The 21,003-nt window shown below is 36.3% G+C and overlaps 3 protein-coding genes across 3 annotated transcripts; 1 reads left to right on the top strand and 2 right to left on the bottom strand.

Moving 5' to 3' along the window:
• LOC109728557 (dnaJ homolog subfamily B member 1-like) lies at positions 131–2,766 on the bottom strand. The gene is made up of 3 exons (XM_020258982.1): positions 2,375–2,766; positions 964–1,388; positions 131–660 (listed from the first exon to the last, which is right to left on the bottom strand). Exons 1-3 carry the CDS (start codon positions 2,537–2,539, stop codon positions 222–224), a joined length of 1,029 nt encoding a protein of 342 aa, XP_020114571.1. The 5' UTR covers positions 2,540–2,766; the 3' UTR covers positions 131–221.
• LOC109728682 (transmembrane 9 superfamily member 2-like) lies at positions 9,151–13,263 on the top strand. The gene is made up of 7 exons (XM_020259151.1): positions 9,151–9,594; positions 10,462–10,502; positions 10,586–11,168; positions 11,529–11,666; positions 11,768–11,924; positions 12,071–12,555; positions 12,806–13,263. Exons 1-7 carry the CDS (start codon positions 9,434–9,436, stop codon positions 13,023–13,025), a joined length of 1,785 nt encoding a protein of 594 aa, XP_020114740.1. The 5' UTR covers positions 9,151–9,433; the 3' UTR covers positions 13,026–13,263.
• On the bottom strand, positions 13,483–20,798 carry LOC109728484 (protein SMG9-like). The gene is made up of 10 exons (XM_020258894.1): positions 20,739–20,798; positions 20,077–20,343; positions 19,214–19,322; positions 18,492–18,607; positions 18,180–18,299; positions 17,491–17,580; positions 17,071–17,204; positions 15,808–16,063; positions 15,062–15,254; positions 13,483–13,672 (listed from the first exon to the last, which is right to left on the bottom strand). Exons 1-9 carry the CDS (start codon positions 20,796–20,798, stop codon positions 15,102–15,104), a joined length of 1,305 nt encoding a protein of 434 aa, XP_020114483.1. The 3' UTR covers positions 13,483–13,672; positions 15,062–15,101.

The following is a 21,003-nucleotide window of genomic DNA, read 5'->3' as shown; positions in this document are numbered from 1 at the left end:
AAATAAGCACACTCAATTGCCATTAAACACTGTTCTATTTCACATCATGGTAAAAAAGGAAAAAAAATAGAAGGAAAAAAGATATATCAGTTCACAACAACATGAAAGCTATCACCACAGCCAACACAAAAACAAAAATAAACAACTGAATTAGTTTGCATCATGAAATCCAGAACTACAATCAGTGATACTCGCGGCTGCCAACTGCATTTTCGACGGCATTAACCGCCCAGTGCGCGCCTGACAGCCGCCCGCTGCTCCGGCGTCAGCTTCGACGGGAATCCGACGTCGAACTTGACCCTCAGATTCCCCTTCTTCCCCTTCTCCTTGGCGATCGGCATCCCCTCGTTCGCGATCACGAGCTCGAACCCGGGGCTCACCACGTCGGTCAGCTTGATCACCAGGTCGCGGCCGTCGAGCGTCTTGAGGCTGACGGTCGTCCCCGCCAGCGCGTCCACCAGCGGGATCTTCTGGCGGACGAGGAGGTCGTTGCCTTCTCGCGCGTACACGTCGTGCGGCTTCTCGTCGATGACGAAGACCAGGTCCGCCGGGAGTTGGTTCGGTTGCTCGTTGCCCTTGTCCGGGAACGTGATCTTCGTCCCCTTCTTCCAGCCGGGCTTCACGTCGATCGTTAAGATCTCCTTATCTTGCACAAGTTGTCTATATGTTGTTGCATTTGACATGTAAAAGCGAACGAAAAACAGTAATTAGCGAGCAAGATCGAATCGCTTATTCGTATAAGAATTATCATTTAGGTATTGATCAAAATTCCTTTGTGATCACTAGATGTTCAAGTTCATGTGCCCAAACACATCCAATTATATTCAGTGAACAAAAGTTCAAACAAGTGTATTATGATAGGAGAAGGTTAAAAGATAATGATGCTGTTCTACTAGTTTTACTTTCAATAAAAGGACCAAATCGAAAATAATCTTTCTATAAAGAAAGGGCATAGTGGCATACCCATTTCGCCAAACAGTCCTCGAGATCTTCATTTTCCGTGCAGTGCCGGTGTAGAGCTCTTCGAGGGTGCAGGGGACCTTGGCCTCGACAGGGGGTGGCTTCCGAGGCTGGCTCGTACCGGCTCCGCCGCCGGTTTCCTTGTACGACTTGAACTTGTTCTCGGCCCCGCCAAACCCGCCGAAAGTCCCTGCACCTTCCGACTGAAACCTCATCGACTTCGCGCGGCTCATCGCCTCAAACCCGTAGGGCTTGTTGCCCGAGAAGAACTCGGCAAAGACATCCTCGGCGTTGCGAGGATTGAAGAAATCACCGCCCGCGCCGTTAGAGGACGAGGTTCCGTTATGCGAGCCAGGAGGGGGCAACCCCTTTAGGCCTTCTTCTCCGTATTGGTCATATATCGCCCTTCTTTGAGGATCGCTTAGAACCTAAGCACATCGGTCGGAGATGTAATAAGCATTCACGTCTGGTGTCCAGAATTGGATTTGATAGGATAAGATAACAAAAGCAATGCTGGAGGAGAGGTAGTGCTTAGCGGCTTAGAGGCGCGAAGAGTCACGACGGGTAGGGGATGGTTCGGGTGGGATCATTCAACCCAGCCCGATTTCTATAATCCCAACCTCCTGCGACGCTGACACCTAAAATCACTAAAAAATCTATTTTAGCATTGCTCTCTCGTCTTATCCTATTCAGTCCAACTCTGAATGCCAAACAGGCCCTAAATATACTCTTGAGACAACAACACGCAGCGTAAGAGACTCCGGAAACGCAGATAACGAATTGCTAAAGGAAATTCCGAAAGGATCATGTGGTAAAAGAGTATGAATTGGGAACAAAAGCAACTAAAAATAATTGTTACACTTGGAGTTGGGGATTGGTATATTTTGCCGAACAAATCGCATGCATTTCGGGTTCCTCATTCATATCATTTTTTTATCATATGAAACAAGTCGAAAATTCTAATCTTTCTAATTACCAACATTTATCTCAATTAGATTCATGTTATCTTTCTAATTTACCCACATTTTCATCCCTACACAAATCAAACCCAGAATCTACAAACGGGCCTCTATCAAATCCCACTTTGCGTTGTTCTCATTCCCAATTCATTCGCCTTTTTCCGCAAAAAACGAGTCAAAAATCCAATCTTTGTAATCACCCGCACTTTCCCCAAATCAACATCCATGCACCAATCAAACCTATACCACCAAATCTCACGGTGCATTGTTCCCAAACAGCAAGGAACAAAACCCAAATCAAATTTATAATTTACCCACATTTTCCCCCAAATTAACATCCTCACACAAATCAAACCGCAAACCGAACTAAAAAACCATCAAATTTAAACCAAATTAGAAACAGCAAACCAAAAATTGAACGGAATGAGATGGAAAAAAGAAGAGATTGGACTCGCCTCATAGGCCTCGGAGATCTGCTTAAACTTGGCCTCGGCCTCCTTATTATCCCCGAGATTCTTATCGGGGTGCCACTTCATCGCCAATCTCCGATACGATTTCTTGAGATCCTCATCGCTCGCGCCTCGATTCACCTTCAAAATGTTGTAGTAATCGACCCCCATCGCCGCAATCGCTCGATCTCACAGCATCGAACACGCGCCAAAAACCCTAATTCCAACCCAGATCGCTCCTTTCACCGATCAATCGATCAATCCGCGCGAATTCTCCGATAAATAAACGCAATTAACCGATCGAATTGGGGAGGCGAAGGGGATATATTAGGTCAAAAAAAATCGCAAATTTGGGATGGAATTGGGACAAAAATGGCGCCGGGAAAGGAGAAATTAAGCTGAGAAAGTGTAAAGAAAAAAAAAAAAAAGGGAAAAACTTCAAATACCACCTTGTGGTTTCGTACTTTTCACTTTAGTACCCTACAGTATAAAGTGTATCAATTTAGTACCTGTGGTTTCGCACTTTCTCACTTTAGTACCCTATAGTTTAAAATATATCAATTTTGTACCCAGTGGTTTTTTTTTTTTTTTTCGTCGACTCCTCTGTTAATATTTTATTAAATTATATACAAAAAACTTCAAATATCATATCTAGATTTATCGAATATTTACTTTAGTACCCTTTAGTTTTAATTTTGTCACTGATTTTTTTCCTCCGTTAATATTTCGTTAAATTATATACAAAAAAACTTTAGATACCCTACCTAAATTTATCGAATATTCACTTTAGTATCCTTTCGTTTTAACTTTGTCACTAATTTAACGAAAAAAATTAGTAAAATCGATAATAAAAAGATAAAAAGAAAACCACATGGCACTAAATTGATACACTTTAAACCACAGGGTACTAAAATGAGAAAGTGTGAAACCACATGGGGTGGTATTTAAAGTTTTTTCTCAACAATGTCAATACGCAAGTAAGGGGGCCAGTTGAGAACGTAATAAGTAGAGGGGTCTCCATACATTTTGTCTCCTAAGACGGTGTCTCGATCACGAAGTGGGTGTGGGGCCCACTTGATTCGGGTGAGCGGAGTCGTTTTCCGATCCGTTATGAATTATGCGCCTCTCCCGCGCCGGCGGGGCGTATAATTACATAAATACCCTTCGATAATTTAATTATATTAGTAAAAAACTGCTCTTAAAAAATATTTTAATATTTATTTATAATTAATTTAGAGTAGAGATAATATTCAATATATTAGTCAAAATTTTAAAAATGTATTATTTATTCATGGAGGATCAAAATAATTTTTTTGATTTTTTTTTAAAAAAAGTTCAAATATTTCTATTTTCTTCGTGAGTTACTACTACTCATGGCATTAAATGAGATTAGGCTTTTAATGGTTTTTTTTAATTGTACTTTTACTCCTCTCTAATCTCGAATTTAAATATCGAACATGACAACTACGTGCGCACCTCACCTAAGAAATACGGGGATGGAGTACGTAATTTTCTAGTAGGCTAATTAATTAACCATTCTTTTATTAAAAGATATATTATGAATTGTATTTGGCCGGTAATACAATTTTTGAATCAATATATATACATACATCTTAAAATAGAGTGTAGATTAAAAGCATTACACTTTCACATCCATCAACACTATAAAAATTATATTCAACTAAGAGCAAACTATAAAGTCTTTTAGTGGTTCACATTTCTTGATTTCATTCTAGCTTTAAATCAATAGCTAGTAAACTATGGGCCCGTTTGGCCTAACTTTTGAAAAAAATGATGTGTGCAGAATTGATTTTGGTTTGAAGAAGTAATTTTCGTTAAAAGCTGTAGAGCGTTTGGCTGAGTCTGGTAGAAAAGTGATTGTGCTGAAATAATTTTAGAAAGCTATTTGGCAAATTTTTTTGCTGAATTGATTTAGTAATGTTATTTAATATTAGTCATTCTTAAAACAAATTAATATTACATATATCAATATTTCAAATTATCAATAATTATTTAATATAACAAAAGTGTATAATGATAAATATCTATTAAGATAACAATTTATCTAAATATACTCATCAGTGATACAGCAATACGATTGCGAGTTTGGGTCTATAAGTCTGTGTCGAATTACTTGTACTGCTTTCATCTTCTTCAATGTTAGGCATATAATTCATATCTTAATCACATTTGTTGGACTCTTCATCTTGCGTTGAACTTATCCTAATAAAATTGTGAAGTGTCATAACTGCAGACACTATTTTTAATTGAGTTGGCACTGGAGAACCTTGCATCATTTGTAATATACGTCACCGTACTTTAAGTACACCAAATGATCGTTCAATAACATTTCTCAAGGACCGACCGTCCCTAGAGCAAGTGACAAAGGGCTTGGTGGTTGGTACCCGAGACCCAAGTTCGAATCCTAGTTACTTCATATTTCCAGCTAAGTTTATTTCTAAATGAAATAAACGAAGTGTGTTACCTATCTCTTTCTCAAAAAAAAAAAAAAAAAAAAAAAAAAAAAACATTTCTCAAGGATGAATGTACATGATTAAACATCTCTTTCTAACCTCGTGGCTGAGCAGAAATATGATATCTCACATAATATTCTTTTATATTGGGGTACCCTGCATCTACAAGATAGTATTTACCTTCATATGAACAGAAAATAAACAGAAAATAATAAAAACTATTAGATAATTATAATATAAAAATATAGATATAACTTACTATTTTTTTTAAATGTTACTAAACTAACCTTTAGGAGGATGTGGAAATATATGACCATAATTATTCAAAATAGTAGTGAAATCCGTGCTTCATGCGTGGCTCCCGACTAACTGGCAACAACAAATATGAACACTATATTGAAGTCACAAACAGTCATTACATTTTGTATTGGGTAAGAATTTCTACCAATTTATGAAATTTGATCTTCTTTAGGTATAACAATACGAATAAGTGTTCCATCAATTGCACCAATAGCTCCTTCAAAATGAGGTCAGAATCTAACATTTTTGCGAATTTGAGGAGGGATTATAGCAAAATGAAGGATCCAATGGTTTAAGTTGTGGATAATACCTTATTCTCTATTTTTAATTTAGTTTGAAATTAATCTGGAAAGTTTTTGTTATTATTATCATGCAAAATAATAAATACTCGGTTAGCATCTTTCTTGAGGGACGAACTCTGAGGACAAAAATATTTTTACTACATTCTCAGAAAAAAAATTATATGATATGGAAAATATAGTGTTTTATTAATTTTTGATAATTACAATTGTGATAGAAAGATATGTTGGATTTTTAAATATGAACCATTTTCAAATACTTATTTTTGTATGTTTGCTTTCACTCTCCCAGCCTTCATCTATTTCCGTTTATTTATTTAATTAAAAAACATTATTATTAAATGAATTAATTATTTCAACAAAATTTATGTCAATTATTATTTTTCAGACAAAAAAAATTTTGAGTTTGTTATTAATTGAGAGTGAATACTTAATGAGGCCATTAATTTAAATAGACATCCTAACTGAAAGGATCAAAATGCTTCAAAATTAAATAAATAAAAGTTGAGAAACTACCGATTAAGATATAAAATTTGAAAACAAATTTTAAATTGGTAGAGTTTTTAAATCAAATGTCTGCTATAATTTCTTAAACAGCTTACAAATTTTAAAGTAAAGAAAATTAACACAACTTAATAATGAAGAAATTAAGTTACTTGTAGATGCTCAAATGAAAAATAACCACGAAAAAACTAAATTTTACTTGGTTTCCTCCAATAACCCAACATTATTTATAACAAAATGCACGGATCAATTCTAAATGGAAAACTGCAAAGAGAAATATATCCAAGTTAATATATGAATGATTCTCTATTATATGTAGTTCTCAAATACATAATATTTTGTATGATATAAACATTACTCAATTTAACACACATTTTTGAAATGATTAGTTATGTCATACAAATGGTGTCATTGTTGTTTTAAAAAATTAAATTTATGTGATAGAAAGATGAAGATAAGGTAAAAATATTGTACGGAGAGGCCTCCACTGTAGGCCAATTTGAAATAGACCCCTCATTTAAAAAATAATAATAAATTTGAAATAGACCACTCAGCTTTTAATTTTAGTTTTTCTACGTACGTAGCTCCATAAAAATATTTATCAAATTTAATGACCTTATTAATTATTAACAGTTGATTGCTCTAGTAGTATTGTTCGCTAAAAGTGATTAAAGTTATTAAATTTGGTGAAATCAACAATAAAGATTTGAGAAAATTTCAAATTTCTCTTTTTAACTAAAATGTTAGAAGTTGAGGGCTATAAATTTAATAACTTTAATCACTTTTAGCGAACAATACTACTAGAGCAATCAACTGTTAATAATTAATAAGGTCATTAAATTTGATAAATATTTTTNTTAAAGTTATTAAATTTGGTGAAATCAACAATAAAGATTTGAGAAAATTTCAAATTTCTCTTTTTAACTAAAATGTTAGAAGTTGAGGGCTATAAATTAAAAAAAAAAAAAAAAAATTACAAACTGAGAATTCGATTTCAAAATCAACTATAGTTGAAGGGGTCTCGATACAATTTTTTCCCTAAAAATAAAAGCTAAAGAATACTCTCTTTTTTAGCAATTATTATTTATTTGGTTGTCCTAAACACTTTTAGCATGAGCATGCAATATATTTGTGAATTTTAGTATTAATGTAAATGCAAGTAATTGTTTGAGGTTTGTTTCATTAAACTGTCATCAAAGAGGTATGAATTTCTTTTATATCAAAATAAAAAAAAAAAAGAAGTGCATTTTTTTTAACAAAGAATAATAGAAAAGATTGGCATTTAATATATAATAATTAAAAAAGAGATCAAGAGTCAGTAATAGTATCGTTTAGTAATTTAGTTTACAAGAAAATGGTCAAAGAAAAAAAAAAAAAATCTAAGGCACGCGTTAATAAATGCAACTAAATTGAACATTTTATTCGGAATATCTTTTCGATTTATTCAAAAAGCACGTAATATTTAGTAACTTAAAAAAAAAAGATCAAACGTCTATGATGAATAACATATTGGCGGGAAGCTGGATTGCGCTGAGTTACGTTCAAAATGGCGGGAGGCCGGATTAGAACAAGTCGTAATCAAGACCACGCTGTGTTTATTCATTTTAAGTGAATTAGTTATATAATTCTAAGAGCTCAAACTTTTGTAACTAAAAGTTTTTTTTTTTTTTTTAGAGAGATAGGTAACACGCTACCCGCTTCGTTTATTTCATTTAGAAATAAACTTAGCTGGAAATGTGAATCAACTAGGATTCAAACTTAGGACCTCGGATACCAACCACCAAGCCCTTTGCCACTTGCTCTAGGGACAGTCGGTTTTTGTAATTAAAAGTTAGGGCCAATAATCTTATAATTACTACTCTTGTAGAATTTGAAGTATCGAAATAGATGCTTAGTAGTAGTAGCAACCCTTGGATTTATGGCAATGCTACACTTCGCAGCAAGACTAAACATATTATAACTAACAACATTAGTAAATGCTTCTGAAATATATAGAGTTGGACTGGACTACTATTAGTAGCAAAATCCTATTATTGTTACCAGTTTTTTAGCCTTTGGATCAACTCTTTTCATCATTTCTAATCATTGGATTAAATACTATAACACTGTAGGAACCACTCAACCCTAGGGGGACCATTCAACTCTAACCGACTAATATCATCCTGACCCTACAATTTTTCATCTAAAGGTTAAAAACTTGATAGCAAAAAAAGCGTTTTACTATTAATAGTATTCCAGCCTAATTCTATATATATATATATATATAAATTTTATCAAAAAAAAATTTATTACATAAAATTGAGAATAATTTTAAAAATTTTAAACTAAGGAAGGGTAAGATTTACACCTTGCAAATTGTAAGCAACGGAAATCCATAGGCAAAATAGGGCACCTTACAGACCGACCGTCCCTAGAGCAAGTGGCAAAGGGCTTAGTGGTTGGTGCCCGAGACCCAAGTTCGAATCCTAGTTGATTCACATTTTCAGCTAAGTTTATTTCTAAATGAAATAAGCGAAGCGAGTAGCGTGCAGCCTATCTCTCAAAATAGGGCACCTTTTGAGAAACTATTGCTTGCACCTGGTGCACCAGATTATTTATGCACCACTGGCTATATTTAATTATAATTTATTTTAAAAATGTAAATTTTGATTTAATAGATATGAGTTAAATAATAATATCTGCATGAAATATCATAAGTTTTGGGGGGGAAAAAAGATTATTAATTATAATTTATTTTTTATCTGGCAATAAGAAAATAAAAACTTAGAAGTTCTTTTTATTGTTTTCTTTATTATTATTTTTAACTGAGTTGTTCTAGACTAACCAACCAATATATCATATTACATAGAATTTATTTTTTGTAAATTAGAAAAATAACAACGACCCCAAATTAGCTCGAAAACTAATGATTTTTTATTTATTAGTCATTTAGATATCGTAAAACAGATCCAACGAATAATATTTTAAAATTAAAATATTAATAATTTTGCCTCTCGTTTTCATAGATCGAATCCAGGAAAAAAAATTAGCTCGAAACTAATGATTTTTTTTTTAATTTATTAGTCATTGAGATATTGTAAAATACTTCCAACAAATTACATTTTAAATTTTTTAATTTTAAGATATTAGTAAAAGACAATTTTGCCCCTCGTTCCATAGACCGGGTCCAGGGAAAAGGAATATTTCCCCCTCCACGGCTCCATCTCCCACACTCTCGAGCTTCGCGTTAGAATAACACAAATCTCAGATCTCGAGACCCACCCCACCATTTCCCCCATTTTTTTTGGTTTTTTTTAGCCTCAATCTCACGTTTCCTCTCCCAAAATCCCACCTTTATTGCAAAGATCTCACCTTTCCTCACAATTCCTAACTCCCATTTCCCCAATTTGATGTGTTCCTTGTTCTACACACAGATCTTTTGAGAAAAAAGGCCAAATTTTGGGGGTTTTTTCCTTTTTTTTTTAGCTTTTGGGATCTTAGATTTGAGAATGGCGAAGGTGGAATCAGGTGCTGTTGTTGTTGTTGTGTTGGTTTTGATTTTAATGGCTTGTGGATTGAGGGTTGAGGGAGATGGCTCTGATCACAGGTACAAGGAGGGAGACCATGTCCCCCTCTATGCTAACAAAGTGGGTCCTTTTCACAATCCAAGGTAATTTGATACATTAATTAACTAGTTAATTGTTTAATTAATCATTTAATTTGTGTGTTCATCTATCAGTAATGTGATACCTTCAATTGCATCTGTAATTTTTGAGTCTTATGATCTGCATTTTGCTGTTATATTTAGGCAATCTTTTCTCTTTTTTTTTTGTTTTAGATTAATTGTTCCTGTGGAGTATCTGTTTAAATTGTTTATCCAGTGTAGTAGATCTAGATAAATGTGTTGTTATTGATTAATTGTGTGTTTTTTGGGGGTATTATTATGTGCATTACCTATTGCATTTTAGTAGATATTTCAATGTTATTTGTGGTGTTTTTTTTTTAAAATTCTTTGTTAGTTTGATTGTGTATCCAATTCAAATTGTTTTGTGTAAAACATCTCATTCACTATTGAAGTGTCTTTTGGATTGAGTGGGCTTTATGCATTGAATCTAAGTTTGGTTCTAATGCTCTATCCTTCTATATGTACCATTTAGTCGATTATGCGTATCAATCCAATTAAAGCGAAAAAAACAACCCAATTCACAATACCAAAGAGGAATACTAGAACACCTGGACTCTTTTTTTTCCCTTTAATGTGATTGCATAATTGATAATGGTAAGCACGTATTTGCGATAATGTCACTAGGCTGTGGTCAGCCTACTCAAACGGGTGATCGTCCTGACACCTAAGTGGCGTGCAGGATGAGACTAAATGATCTTATTTAACTTGCGTAGCTATAATGTGATTACTTTGTTCGTATTTGTTATGAAGTTTGCGGTGAAATAAGAACGAAAGAGTATACTTATTTAAATGTTTCCCCGGGAATGAATCTACTTTTCCCCTGACGACAAGTTCCTTTCGGTATATTTGCAGCGAGACGTATCGGTACTATGATCTCCCATTCTGTTCACCAGGTTTGCTATCCCTCTAATTTACAAAACTCTCTTTGATTTATCTCGCTCTAAGTCTTGTATTGATTGTTGAACTTGTATAATAGAACATGTGACCGAGAAAAAGGAAGCTCTAGGAGAAGTTCTGAACGGCGATCGTTTAGTCGATGCCCCTTATGAGTTGAACTTTAGGGAAGAGAAAACATCTAGGTCTATTTGCAAGAAAACACTATCGAAAGATGAGGTCGCGAAGCTTAGAGATGCGGTCTTGAAGGATTACTACTTCCAAATGTACTACGATGACTTGCCATTGTGGGGATTCCTCGGAAAAGTCGACAGAGACAAGCTCGATCAAAGTGAGGCGAAATATTTGTTATTTAAGCACATTCACTTCGAGATACTGTACAATGACAATCGCGTAATAGAAATTAACGTCCAAACCGATCCGAATCTCTCTGTCGATATAACCGAGGATAAGGAAGTAGATGTGGAGTTCTCGTACTCTGTTGCGTGGAGAAAGACCGAAATACCCTTCGAGAAAAGGATGGACAAGTACTCGAAATCTTCTTCCATGCCCCAGCATTTAGAGATTCACTGGTTCTCAATTATAAATTCATGTGTTACCGTTCTCCTTCTTACTGGTTTCCTTGCTACGATTCTGATGCGCGTGCTTAAGAACGACTTTATCAAGTAAGTAGTGCATAATTTTTCTCTTTTCAGTTTATGGGTCCTCGTGTTTTATGCTAAGGGTCTGTTTCGCTTAGCTGGGGCTTCTATAAAAATGCTATTTAAATAGAGCTGTTTGAATAAGTATTAACGGCTTTTTCGTTCAAATCCCCTTCACGACTTCTCGCTACAAAAGAAGTAGAATATTCAAGTTGGAGCTTCTACTTTTTGGGAGGCAGAAGATCATATAAGCTTCTCGCGGAAGCAAAATCTCCAGACTTTTATGTTTGCGAAATGCCCTACTGTGGTTTCTTGATGTAGAGAAGTTGTTTGAAAAGCCAGGTCAAACAAGCACTAAATGCTCAATTTCCTGCTTCCTTGTAGATACTCTCACGACGAGGAGACTCTCGAAGACCAAGAAGAGACTGGGTGGAAGTACATTCACGGCGACGTCTTCCGGTTCCCGAATCACAAATCTCTGTTCTCGGCTATAATCGGATCCGGAAGTCAGCTCTTGGCTCTGTAAGAATTCTATATCTGACCTTAAAGAGTTTTATTTCCTTTTTCTTCTTCTTCTTTTTTTTTTTCTTCTATCATTTAATGGCATCTCGTGTTTTCGTCAGCACAATTTTCATCTTCCTTCTTGCACTTGTCGGGGTGTTTTATCCCTACAATCGCGGAGCTCTCTTCACCGCTCTCGTCGTCATCTACGCTCTCACTTCCGGTATCGCTGGTTACACCGCGACTTCCTTCTATCTGCAACTAGAAGGAACCAACTGGGTATGAGATTGGTTCATTACCCTTCAAAATCATGCACTACATTTATCGTAAATTAAGGAATGACGGAAATCACGGAGCAAATTTTCTGCGGTACATATCTAAATACTTGTTCCTACTTTGATCCGTGTTTCTTTTTCGAGTCGCAGGTCAAGAATTTGTTATTAACCGGCTGCTTATTCTGCGGGCCTCTTTTCTTAACGTTCTGCTTCCTCAACACCGTCGCGATAGTCTACAGCGCCACCGCCGCGTTGCCGTTCGGTACCATCCTCGTGATTCTCCTAATATGGGCGCTCGTCACCTCCCCGTTACTTGTGTTGGGCGGTATAGCCGGAAAGAACAGCAACACGGAATTCCAAGCGCCGTGCCGGACCACAAAGTATCCGAGAGAAATCCCCGAACTGCCGTGGTATCGGACCACCATTCCTCAAATGGCGATGGCCGGGTTCCTCCCTTTCAGCGCTATATATATCGAGCTCTACTACATTTTCGCCAGCGTGTGGGGCCACAAGATCTATACCATATACAGCATCCTCTTTATTGTGTTTATTATTCTCATTATCGTCACGGCGTTCATCACGGTGGCGCTGACGTACTTTCAACTCGCCGTGGAAGATCATGAATGGTGGTGGAGGTAAATCTCTTATGATCTACTGATAAACCGAGTACGTCTAAAATTTAGGGCATGTCGTCCCCTGCTAGAGCTTTTGCAGAAGTGCTGTTTGAGGAAGCACTAACAGCGTAGCGAATTCATGATGGAGCTAGGAGAAGCTTTGGACTGGGGTCCTGAGGCTCGCTTTTGCTTCTTGAATGAGTCGGAAACATATTCTATTTCCGCTGCGCGTAATGTACGAGTTTTGCTGACGGTGTATGTACTCACGCAGGTCGGTTCTTTGCGGAGGGTCGACCGGAATATTCATCTTCTTCTACTGCATCTACTACTACCGTGCGAGATCGGATATGTCGGGCTTCATGCAAACCTCGTTCTTCTTCGGCTACATGACCTGTGTCTGCTACGGCTTCTTCCTCATGCTGGGCACCGTCGGTTTCCGCGCGTCCCTGCTCTTCGTCCGCCACATTTACCGTTCGATCAAGTGCGAGTAAAAATTCGGCAGATCGGTCTCCTCTCGTCGTCGGCACAGAGCAAGTGCACGAATCTTAAGATATCGCGCTTGCAGAAGAAGCAAAAGCAAATTCTCGCCTTTGGTTTCGGTTATAGTTTGTATTACTAAAATTTTGGTTTCTTAGGGACTGAATGCTCAAAATGTGTCTTAAATATGAAATCATGTATGCTGTCACACTATTGTATGTTCTTCAAAGAAATGCAAGTTTAAGTAAATCATCCAAGGAGTACTAGAATATGTTGATGAAGAATATGCTGTTTAAATTGACAAAAGAGAAGGTAGTTTTAATCTTTTCTTCTTTTTTTTCGGGGGCTTTTTTTTTTGCATTTAGCCCCTCAAAAAAATTATTTTTATAAACAATCCCACTAAATTGATAATTATAATTTTAGTCCTATTCTTGCTATGCATGCGTCACGTAAGCGCCATGCGAGCAAGGATGGAGGTGCTGGAATAAATTAAACATGGTAATTCCTTCAGGTAAATGATTCATCGTATCTAGAAAAAATAAAAATATTGAAAAGGAAAAATATAAGGACAATATAAATATAGAATACGGTGAATCATTCACAGTACCGTGTCCAACTTAACGCCCCTCCCCAGCGAGCTTACATGACACTGATGTGGCGCCTGCGTAATTGTAATTATAAATTTAATAGAGCTATTTATGAAAAAAAAAAAAAAAAACTTTTTTAAAGAGGCCAAATACAAAAAAAAACTTTTTTTTCGACTTACTCTTCTAAAGCTCTATTTAGAATTACAGAAAGTGTTACCTATTGAGAAAGTACGATAAAAAAATGTTATGTTTATTTGCATATATAATATTACATTTTATATATTATAATAAGTCGGTTATAATATATTTTCTACGATTTTATTAGAAAACAAAATAATATATCTATTTACGCTTTCACCTTTATTCTATTTTGCCTAATAACATCATATGAGCATCAAACTTGATCCTCGTTAATTTTAGACCTAGTTTGGTAGCACGATAGCTAGAAACATCCGTTTTTATACTTTAAAAGGACTACAAAAAAAATTCAGAAGTACTTTCAATATGCTACGTCCAATGTTATAAAAATTACGGCGCACAGTATTGTTTCAAATGTATCGAATTGCCCCCATGTGATTTCGTTTTTATCTTTTCGATAGCTTTTTCGTTAATATTTCATTAAATTATATATAAAAAACTTCATATACCCATCTAGATTTATCAAATATTCACTTTAGTACCCTTTAATTTTAACTTATCACTGATTTAAAAAAATAATAATAATAAAATTGATAAGAAAAAAAAAAAAAAAACCACATGAGAGCAAATTGATACATTTTAAACCACAGGAGGACAAAGTGAAAAACTACGAAACCACATGGGAGATTTTTAAAGTTTTCCCATAAAATTTTGTAGGAAACCGTCTCCTGAGAAGCATATAACTACGTACTTCTCCTATGACGATTATTATCACCATAATTTTATAACACTGGCGAAGAAATTGAAAGTATTTTTAAATTATTTGGTGGATGGTTTCGGCCCCGCAATCCCAAATTAGGCCTAATAAAAGATACATAATAACTCAATACTCTTGCCTAATAATTCACATCTTTCATATTACAAGGAAGAGATGACACATTTGCTCTTTTTTTTTTGGGGGGGGGGTGGAGAGTCTAAATTACAAAAAAACTACCTATAAATATCCCATTTTTCACCACCCTTTCCTAACTTTTAAAAACATTAATTTTACCCCTTTTAGCTTTTAAGTTGTTGTATTTAATCTCCTCTGTCAGAATTTCATCACTATGCCGTTTATTTCTTATAATTTATATTAAAAATATTCTTTAAAATGACAAAAATACATTAAAATTTTATTTTTTTTCTTACAGAAAAAGTAAGGACAATTTGGTCATTTTGCCCTCTCGATTAAGACAGTACACCGTGACAATATTTCTGAAATTTTAAGAAGGCAAAATGTAGGTTTTTTAAAGTCAAAGAGAAAAAGTAAAAAAGCGAATACTTACCGAGACTCTTTTTGTAATTTAGCCCCCTTTTTTTGCCTTTTTACTTCCTAAACAATCCCGTACTCTGAAGAGTCCTGCAGTAATCGGCAATAACCGGAGATTTCTTTACCAAGTCCCAGATCTTAGCCGAACCGCGCAACCAATCACGCTCGGAGATGTTCTTTGAAAAGGAGCGCGGATTCATCGACAATATCTGAAACAAGCATTTCAATTCGCAATTAAAATTTGACATTCGCCAAACCTGCTTAAACGCGAAAAAGAGAGCGCAAGATTATCTTTAGGTAAAACCTTAAACAGATATTACCCGAATCGCATTGCATTTTGAAACAGGCACCTGATTTAGGAAATTTTGATCTGAATTTCAGTTTAAGTTACCGAAATGTTTTGCTTCTTGGCAGAAATATTCCATAAAAAGTGTTGCAGAAACAGTAATGAAAAGGTAGTAGAAGAAATACTTCTAAAAATTTTCACATCTAATTCACAAATACTGTTAAGATCAGGTACTAAAACTAAAACTTTTAGTTCAGGTACTACTTCAAAATGCTCTACAGAACAGGTAAGGTTTTCAAATTTTGCACTTCCTTTTACTCGTACATTACCGCATAAGTTTAAAAGACAAGAGTAACACGAGGTAGAATGAAGAGATGATATTGTTTATTATCTGATCGAAATCTTCTCGAACATCAACTACCAACTCATTGAGCAAATAATTCACAAAAAAAAAGGTATTATAAAAAGTGTAGTACCTTGTCTCGAAGCTTTCCCAACCCGGATGAGAAACTTTCCACCTCAAATTTTGTTGAGCTCTCTGGTACTCTTTGAGGCAGGAATAACAGGCGTGGTTGAGTCGAATCTGGCTCCTCGACTTCTGTGCTTTGGGAACTAGAAGAACCCGCTTGTGATGCAGAATCGGTCACATTAAATGAGGCGGTGTTGAAATGATGCGACAAAGCCTTCTTAAGCAAGGTAATGCTTGAAGAAGAAAAGTCTTGCTCCCATAATCTGTAAGAATCAGTTAAGCATCCCATTCAGGTCATAACGGATTACAATGAAAAAGCACTTTCAGTAATTGATGATATAAATTATACAGGAGATTAAGTCATTCAGCAACTAGCAGACACTTTGATGAACTACAACAACAAAAGAAATTGAGAAATTAGTAAGGAGAAAAGAGGCAGAGCCAACTAATTACATGCTACGACGAAATGGAAAAACTGTATCACGAGGAACTTCCGGGTCAGCCTACGTTGAATTGTCCTCGTAATTTAATATAATAATACGTAGGCTTTTCTTTTCCAAACACGAAATTTCATATATCAAATGTAAGCAGCTTCTCTCTTAATGCATTGTCGAAATTGTTCAATAGAATTGTCCTTCCCGAAGTTTTACAACAATCTTACGCTCAGACATTGGAAACTTTATAATATTCCCTTTATACTCTTCTTGAGGCATCAATTTCCACATCCTGCGTGTTCCCGGATTTACTGCAGGCTTATGACTGTATAATCCAGCCTCAGAAACAAAGGGAATTGCATCAATTGTTCTTCATGATCTGCCACCCACTCTTTTTTTAATAACGGTAACATTAGAAGTAAACAGCCCAATAGTGAGGAACAAGCCAAAGAAATCAATCATAAAGATACATCCTAATTTATTGAACCCGATCTTAATATTCCTAACCCAGAATGGCATGAGAAACAAAATATAGGCTCTCTAGCGGTTTAGCACTCCATGTTTTTCACAAAAAATCCCCTTTTACCACCTTAAGCATATCATTCTGTAGAAGTGATAAGCAATGATCTTATCCCTTCAGTTTATATTTTTAAGTTGTATACCTGCTTAGGCGACGAACGTGATACAGTATTTAAGGGAACGTGATACAGTATTTAAGGGTTTTGGACTAAAAACTTCCAATCCTCCCTATTTATGGATCAAGCGTGAAATTAGCTCTCATCAACTCTTAAGTACAATACTAGTATCAAAGAACAGCAAAGAGAGATAATCCTTACTTGGTGTGTATGAAGACGAGGTCAGCCAAATACTCTTCATTACTATTTTCCTTATCTGGTGCAACGTTATGACCCTGGGAATTAGAAGGTGCCAACAAAGAAGGATCTGGTATATTGTGCTTCAATAAATCAACCTGCATAAATTTGAAATAAAGATTTTGTCAGATTCAACTTCTCTTCCACAGTAATATAATTTATTAAATACTTCTAATAAACTTCCCAGTGAGCACGACCAACATGAGTAAAACAAAAGAAAATAGTGAATATAATAGATGATGGTTTGATAGACGAGTTGACATTCAGTCGTGTTCTTTTCTACTTCAGTTATATCTTGCATGATAACGATTGCTTAGACAGCATAAGAAAATATATCCATCAGAAGCAGTTGCAAAAACATGGAATTGTACGTAGATAGCATACCGTGAGCATCTGCTGCCACATAGTGAAGTCATGAATCCCCTCTGAGACAACCAACAATATGTTACAAATTGATGCCAGGAAGACACCAAGCTAGAATGGTTTCTTGCAGCACAACAGAAGACAAGCCCAATCAGATAAAAGGCAAGCACTAAGGCTACGAAAACTATAGGAAGGGCCAATTTGGCTTTGGCTGAGACTCACAGCAGAAAAGTGCTGTTTCAATATAGTTGTTCAAAGAAGAAGTGATAGCTTTTCATTGTAGGCTCCTTTGGCCCCGCTTTTAGAGGCAGTTTTTGTGCAAAGCGACCGAACTAGCCTGTTCATAAGCTGCTTCTCAACTGCTTGCTGCAGTCAAAAGTCTATTTTGCGCTTTCAAACCAAGTGCCAAATTGGCGCTTCAGTCTGAAGTGCTACATGAAAACGTGCCCCGATGTAGCGCTACACTATGCTAGGGCCAAATAGGCTTTACAATCATAACTGCCTAGTAAAGTGAAAGCAGAAGCTTCAAATTGGAGGTTCCACTTTAGAGCCTGGAAGATCGTTTCAGCTTTTTGTCAAAGCAAAAATACAAACAATTTGTAAATTAGAAGCCTAGGTGCTACTTTTCAGAGTATAGATGGTGTTATAGAAGCCAACAAACAGGCACTAAGTGTCAAAGAAAGAAAATTAACATTTCCATCAATATTCACCTGAATACCCATCATCTCATGAGCCAAATCAGCTGATAAGGGTTCCCCATTTAATACAGGAATTGTAGATGAGCCATCGGGTCTCATCATGTCGACCAACAAAGAGGGGCTGTATACAGGCTGCATGCACATACGAATTGTCGCCAAATTTAACAAAAAACATATGTTCATTGAGCATCACTCGAACAGTAAAGAGAAATCAAGAATTGAAAAGATCTAACTTTCTTAATTATTTGACAGGTAAAGAAACAGATGGAAAATAAATAAATAAACAAATAAATAAAAATAGTGATTGCTACTTTAAAAGCTAACCTGGGTATCAAGAAGTATGAGTCGCTCTGAAGAAACCCTCAATTCTATACCTGCAGTGCAGTGCTTTGCCATTGCTCTGGTTTCGTCAGATTGAATAGAGAATGGCGGCAGCATTCCTACAAGTTGGCTTCTTTTTCATTAGGTTCCATAGGCTTAACACATGAAAGAATCGAGATCAAATGAAATACAGAAAGAAAAGAATGCTGATAGCCATACAGCTTATGTTCATCGTTTCTAAAAATGTGCTGGATAGAGCAACAAAGAAGCGTACATTTTATTGTGATTCTTCAGAATTGTGCTTTTAAATGATAAGCCTTGTTTCATAAGGAGAATCAGTGCACGCGCAACTGCACCATTGCATATTATGTGTACTCTAGTCATTTAAGAATCCTAGAAATAGTGTCAAGGTATAGCACAGTAATTCGTTCCAACAATAATAGTAAAGGACTTTTCAGCTTAGTTTCAAACACCAATTATCATGATTACCATGTATTTCTTGAAAATATTCTACATACAATTATTAACCTATAAACCAAGCTATTCCCAGTAACCAAGAAGGGAAGGTATGGTACTGAACATTCCACCAAAGCGAATAAATGAAAGCTTATTACTGAATCAGATTCTGGTTGAAAGAATTATCAATAAGTTAACTTCAATGCCGGATACCATATTTAGATTGCACATGAAAGTGAATAAGTAGGTGCCCTACCGACGAGACTTACCAGGAGAGCTTCCATCGAAGCCATAAAGCTCGTTCATGATAGTCGACTTGCCAACACCAGGAGGTCCAATTATCCCAATCACCACAAAATCACTGTTCTCAGTCAGAAACTGCAGCAAATTTAAAAGGAAAAGCAATTATAAACATCAATTTGAAAGATGTCGCGTAGGAACAAGACTTGATTATTTCATATCACAATGGCTTTCCAAGTATACCAGCAGTTAGACATTCTACGATCACAGTTACAAAATGGCATTGAAAAAAATCTAATTGACCCCTACAGAACACATTTTGCCCCTAAAGATTTACCCACATTTTAATTCTATCCTCATAGTTACAATTAAATAATTTAGTCCTCAACCCGGTTTCTTTTTCATACTCAAAATTTCAATTTCAAACCCGAGACATTGATCTCGGCATCATTTTCACCGCTGAAATCTGATCTTGGTTTCAAATTCTTCCTCACAGTTTCAGTTGTAAGTGCTTTTACTTTCGCTTTTAACTTAAAGCCATTTCTACTAGATTATTCAGCAAATAGAAAAATCTGGAGCTTCTGTGGCAACATGAAGCTAAAACGAGATTCTGCGACTCAGAAGCCAAAGTATCGAATTCGTAACTACACCTTCCGGAGCAAAGATAAGTTGCTGGGGCGATTTTTGTGCAGTGACATAGTCCCTCTCCCAGCAGCGCTACCAAACATGGTTTAATTGGTACTTGGAGCAAAATTGAGAGCTTAAATTGTTACAACTGAAACTACGAGAACTAAATTTAAAATCTAGGTCAAACTACTACTACTACTACAAAAAAAAAAGAGATTAAACCCTAAATTTTCGAAGGAGAGAGAGAGACGGTTGGAGATCGAACCGGGAGGACCCGATCGGTTTGGAGCTCCCACGCGTCGGAGACGAGGCCGAGCGACCCCGGCTGGGGAGCGTTCCGGGATCGAATCGCCGCCGCCGCCGCCGCAGCTGCCGAGGGGTCGTCGTCTCGCGACCGTGCTGCGTGCGGCGCAGCGGCCCGCACGAGAGGCTTGGCGAGGAGGATCTCGGCGGCGCGAAGCCCGGCGACGAGGACGACACGACAAGAGAGGTCGTCGGAGGAGGAGGTGGCGAGCTCCCCCCGCCGCCATTGCTATGAGCTCAGTAACTCCAAATGAGCGCTTTTTAATTATATATATTAATATATAAAGAGAAAAAGAGAGAGAGAGAGAGAGAGAGGGAGAGATAGGCCCGGCCCAATAAGAGTATGGAGAGAGAGAGAGAGAGTAATGGGCCTGGCCCAATAAGGGGCCTAATTTAATTAGGCCCTTTTTGCATTAAAAAAAAAAAAGAATTTTTGGTTTTGCGTTTCTACAAAACCGAGTTTTTTTTATTTTTTGAATTTTACAGATTCGATAATCCATACAAATTTTCAAAAAATTACCCAAAATTCTTCTATTCCGCTCTCTCCGCCTTCTCCCTCGTCCCTCTCATCTCAAGAGCAGACGTAAGGACGATAATCTTAGAGGGACAGAGGCTGAGAAACACCTGCATGTAGAACTCGAAGGCAGAGGCAGCGGAGACGGTGTCAAAGATCAAATAGGTCATATACAGATAAATTTTTACAGTGACAACGAATGTAAAGCAGCTCCCCCCGTAATTTTACAGCATTCGAGCATGGAATATTGTAAGTGCTTTTAAATTTTTGGACCTTTTCGCGGGGGAGACACTTTGGGGTACATTTTGCATCTCTCATATGTTAAAAAGAAAAAAAAAATCCCATAAAAGATTCGGTGAGAGAAGTAAAAGTCTT

Source organism: Ananas comosus, linkage group 24 (assembly GCF_001540865.1).
Source record: "Ananas comosus cultivar F153 linkage group 24, ASM154086v1, whole genome shotgun sequence".
NCBI classification, from domain to species: Eukaryota; Viridiplantae; Streptophyta; class Magnoliopsida; order Poales; family Bromeliaceae; genus Ananas; species Ananas comosus.
Note: the sequence above shows the minus strand (reverse complement) of the source record. Positions and strands in the feature narration are given on the sequence as shown.

Excerpts from the sequence above, each read along its gene's own strand:
- LOC109728557 (XM_020258982.1), bottom strand. The coding sequence starts at position 2,539 with ATGGGGGTCGATTACTACAACATTTTGAAGGTGAATCGAGGCGCGAGC. Across the intron at positions 1,389-2,374 it reads AGATCTCCGAGGCCTATGAG|GTTCTAAGCGATCCTCAAAG; the intron begins GCGAGTCCAATC and ends CGATGTGCTTAG. Across the intron at positions 661-963 it reads AGGACTGTTTGGCGAAATGG|ACAACTTGTGCAAGATAAGG; the intron begins GTATGCCACTAT and ends AACAACATATAG.
- LOC109728682 (XM_020259151.1), top strand. The coding sequence starts at position 9,434 with ATGGCGAAGGTGGAATCAGGTGCTGTTGTTGTTGTTGTGTTGGTTTTG. Across the intron at positions 11,169-11,528 it reads CTTAAGAACGACTTTATCAA|ATACTCTCACGACGAGGAGA; the intron begins GTAAGTAGTGCA and ends GCTTCCTTGTAG. Across the intron at positions 11,667-11,767 it reads GGAAGTCAGCTCTTGGCTCT|CACAATTTTCATCTTCCTTC; the intron begins GTAAGAATTCTA and ends TGTTTTCGTCAG.
- LOC109728484 (XM_020258894.1), bottom strand. The coding sequence starts at position 20,798 with ATGACCTATTTGATCTTTGACACCGTCTCCGCTGCCTCTGCCTTCGAG. Across the intron at positions 18,608-19,213 it reads CTTCGATGGAAGCTCTCCTG|GAATGCTGCCGCCATTCTCT; the intron begins GTAAGTCTCGTC and ends GCCAACTTGTAG. Across the intron at positions 18,300-18,491 it reads TCATACTTCTTGATACCCAG|CCTGTATACAGCCCCTCTTT; the intron begins GTTAGCTTTTAA and ends ATGTGCATGCAG.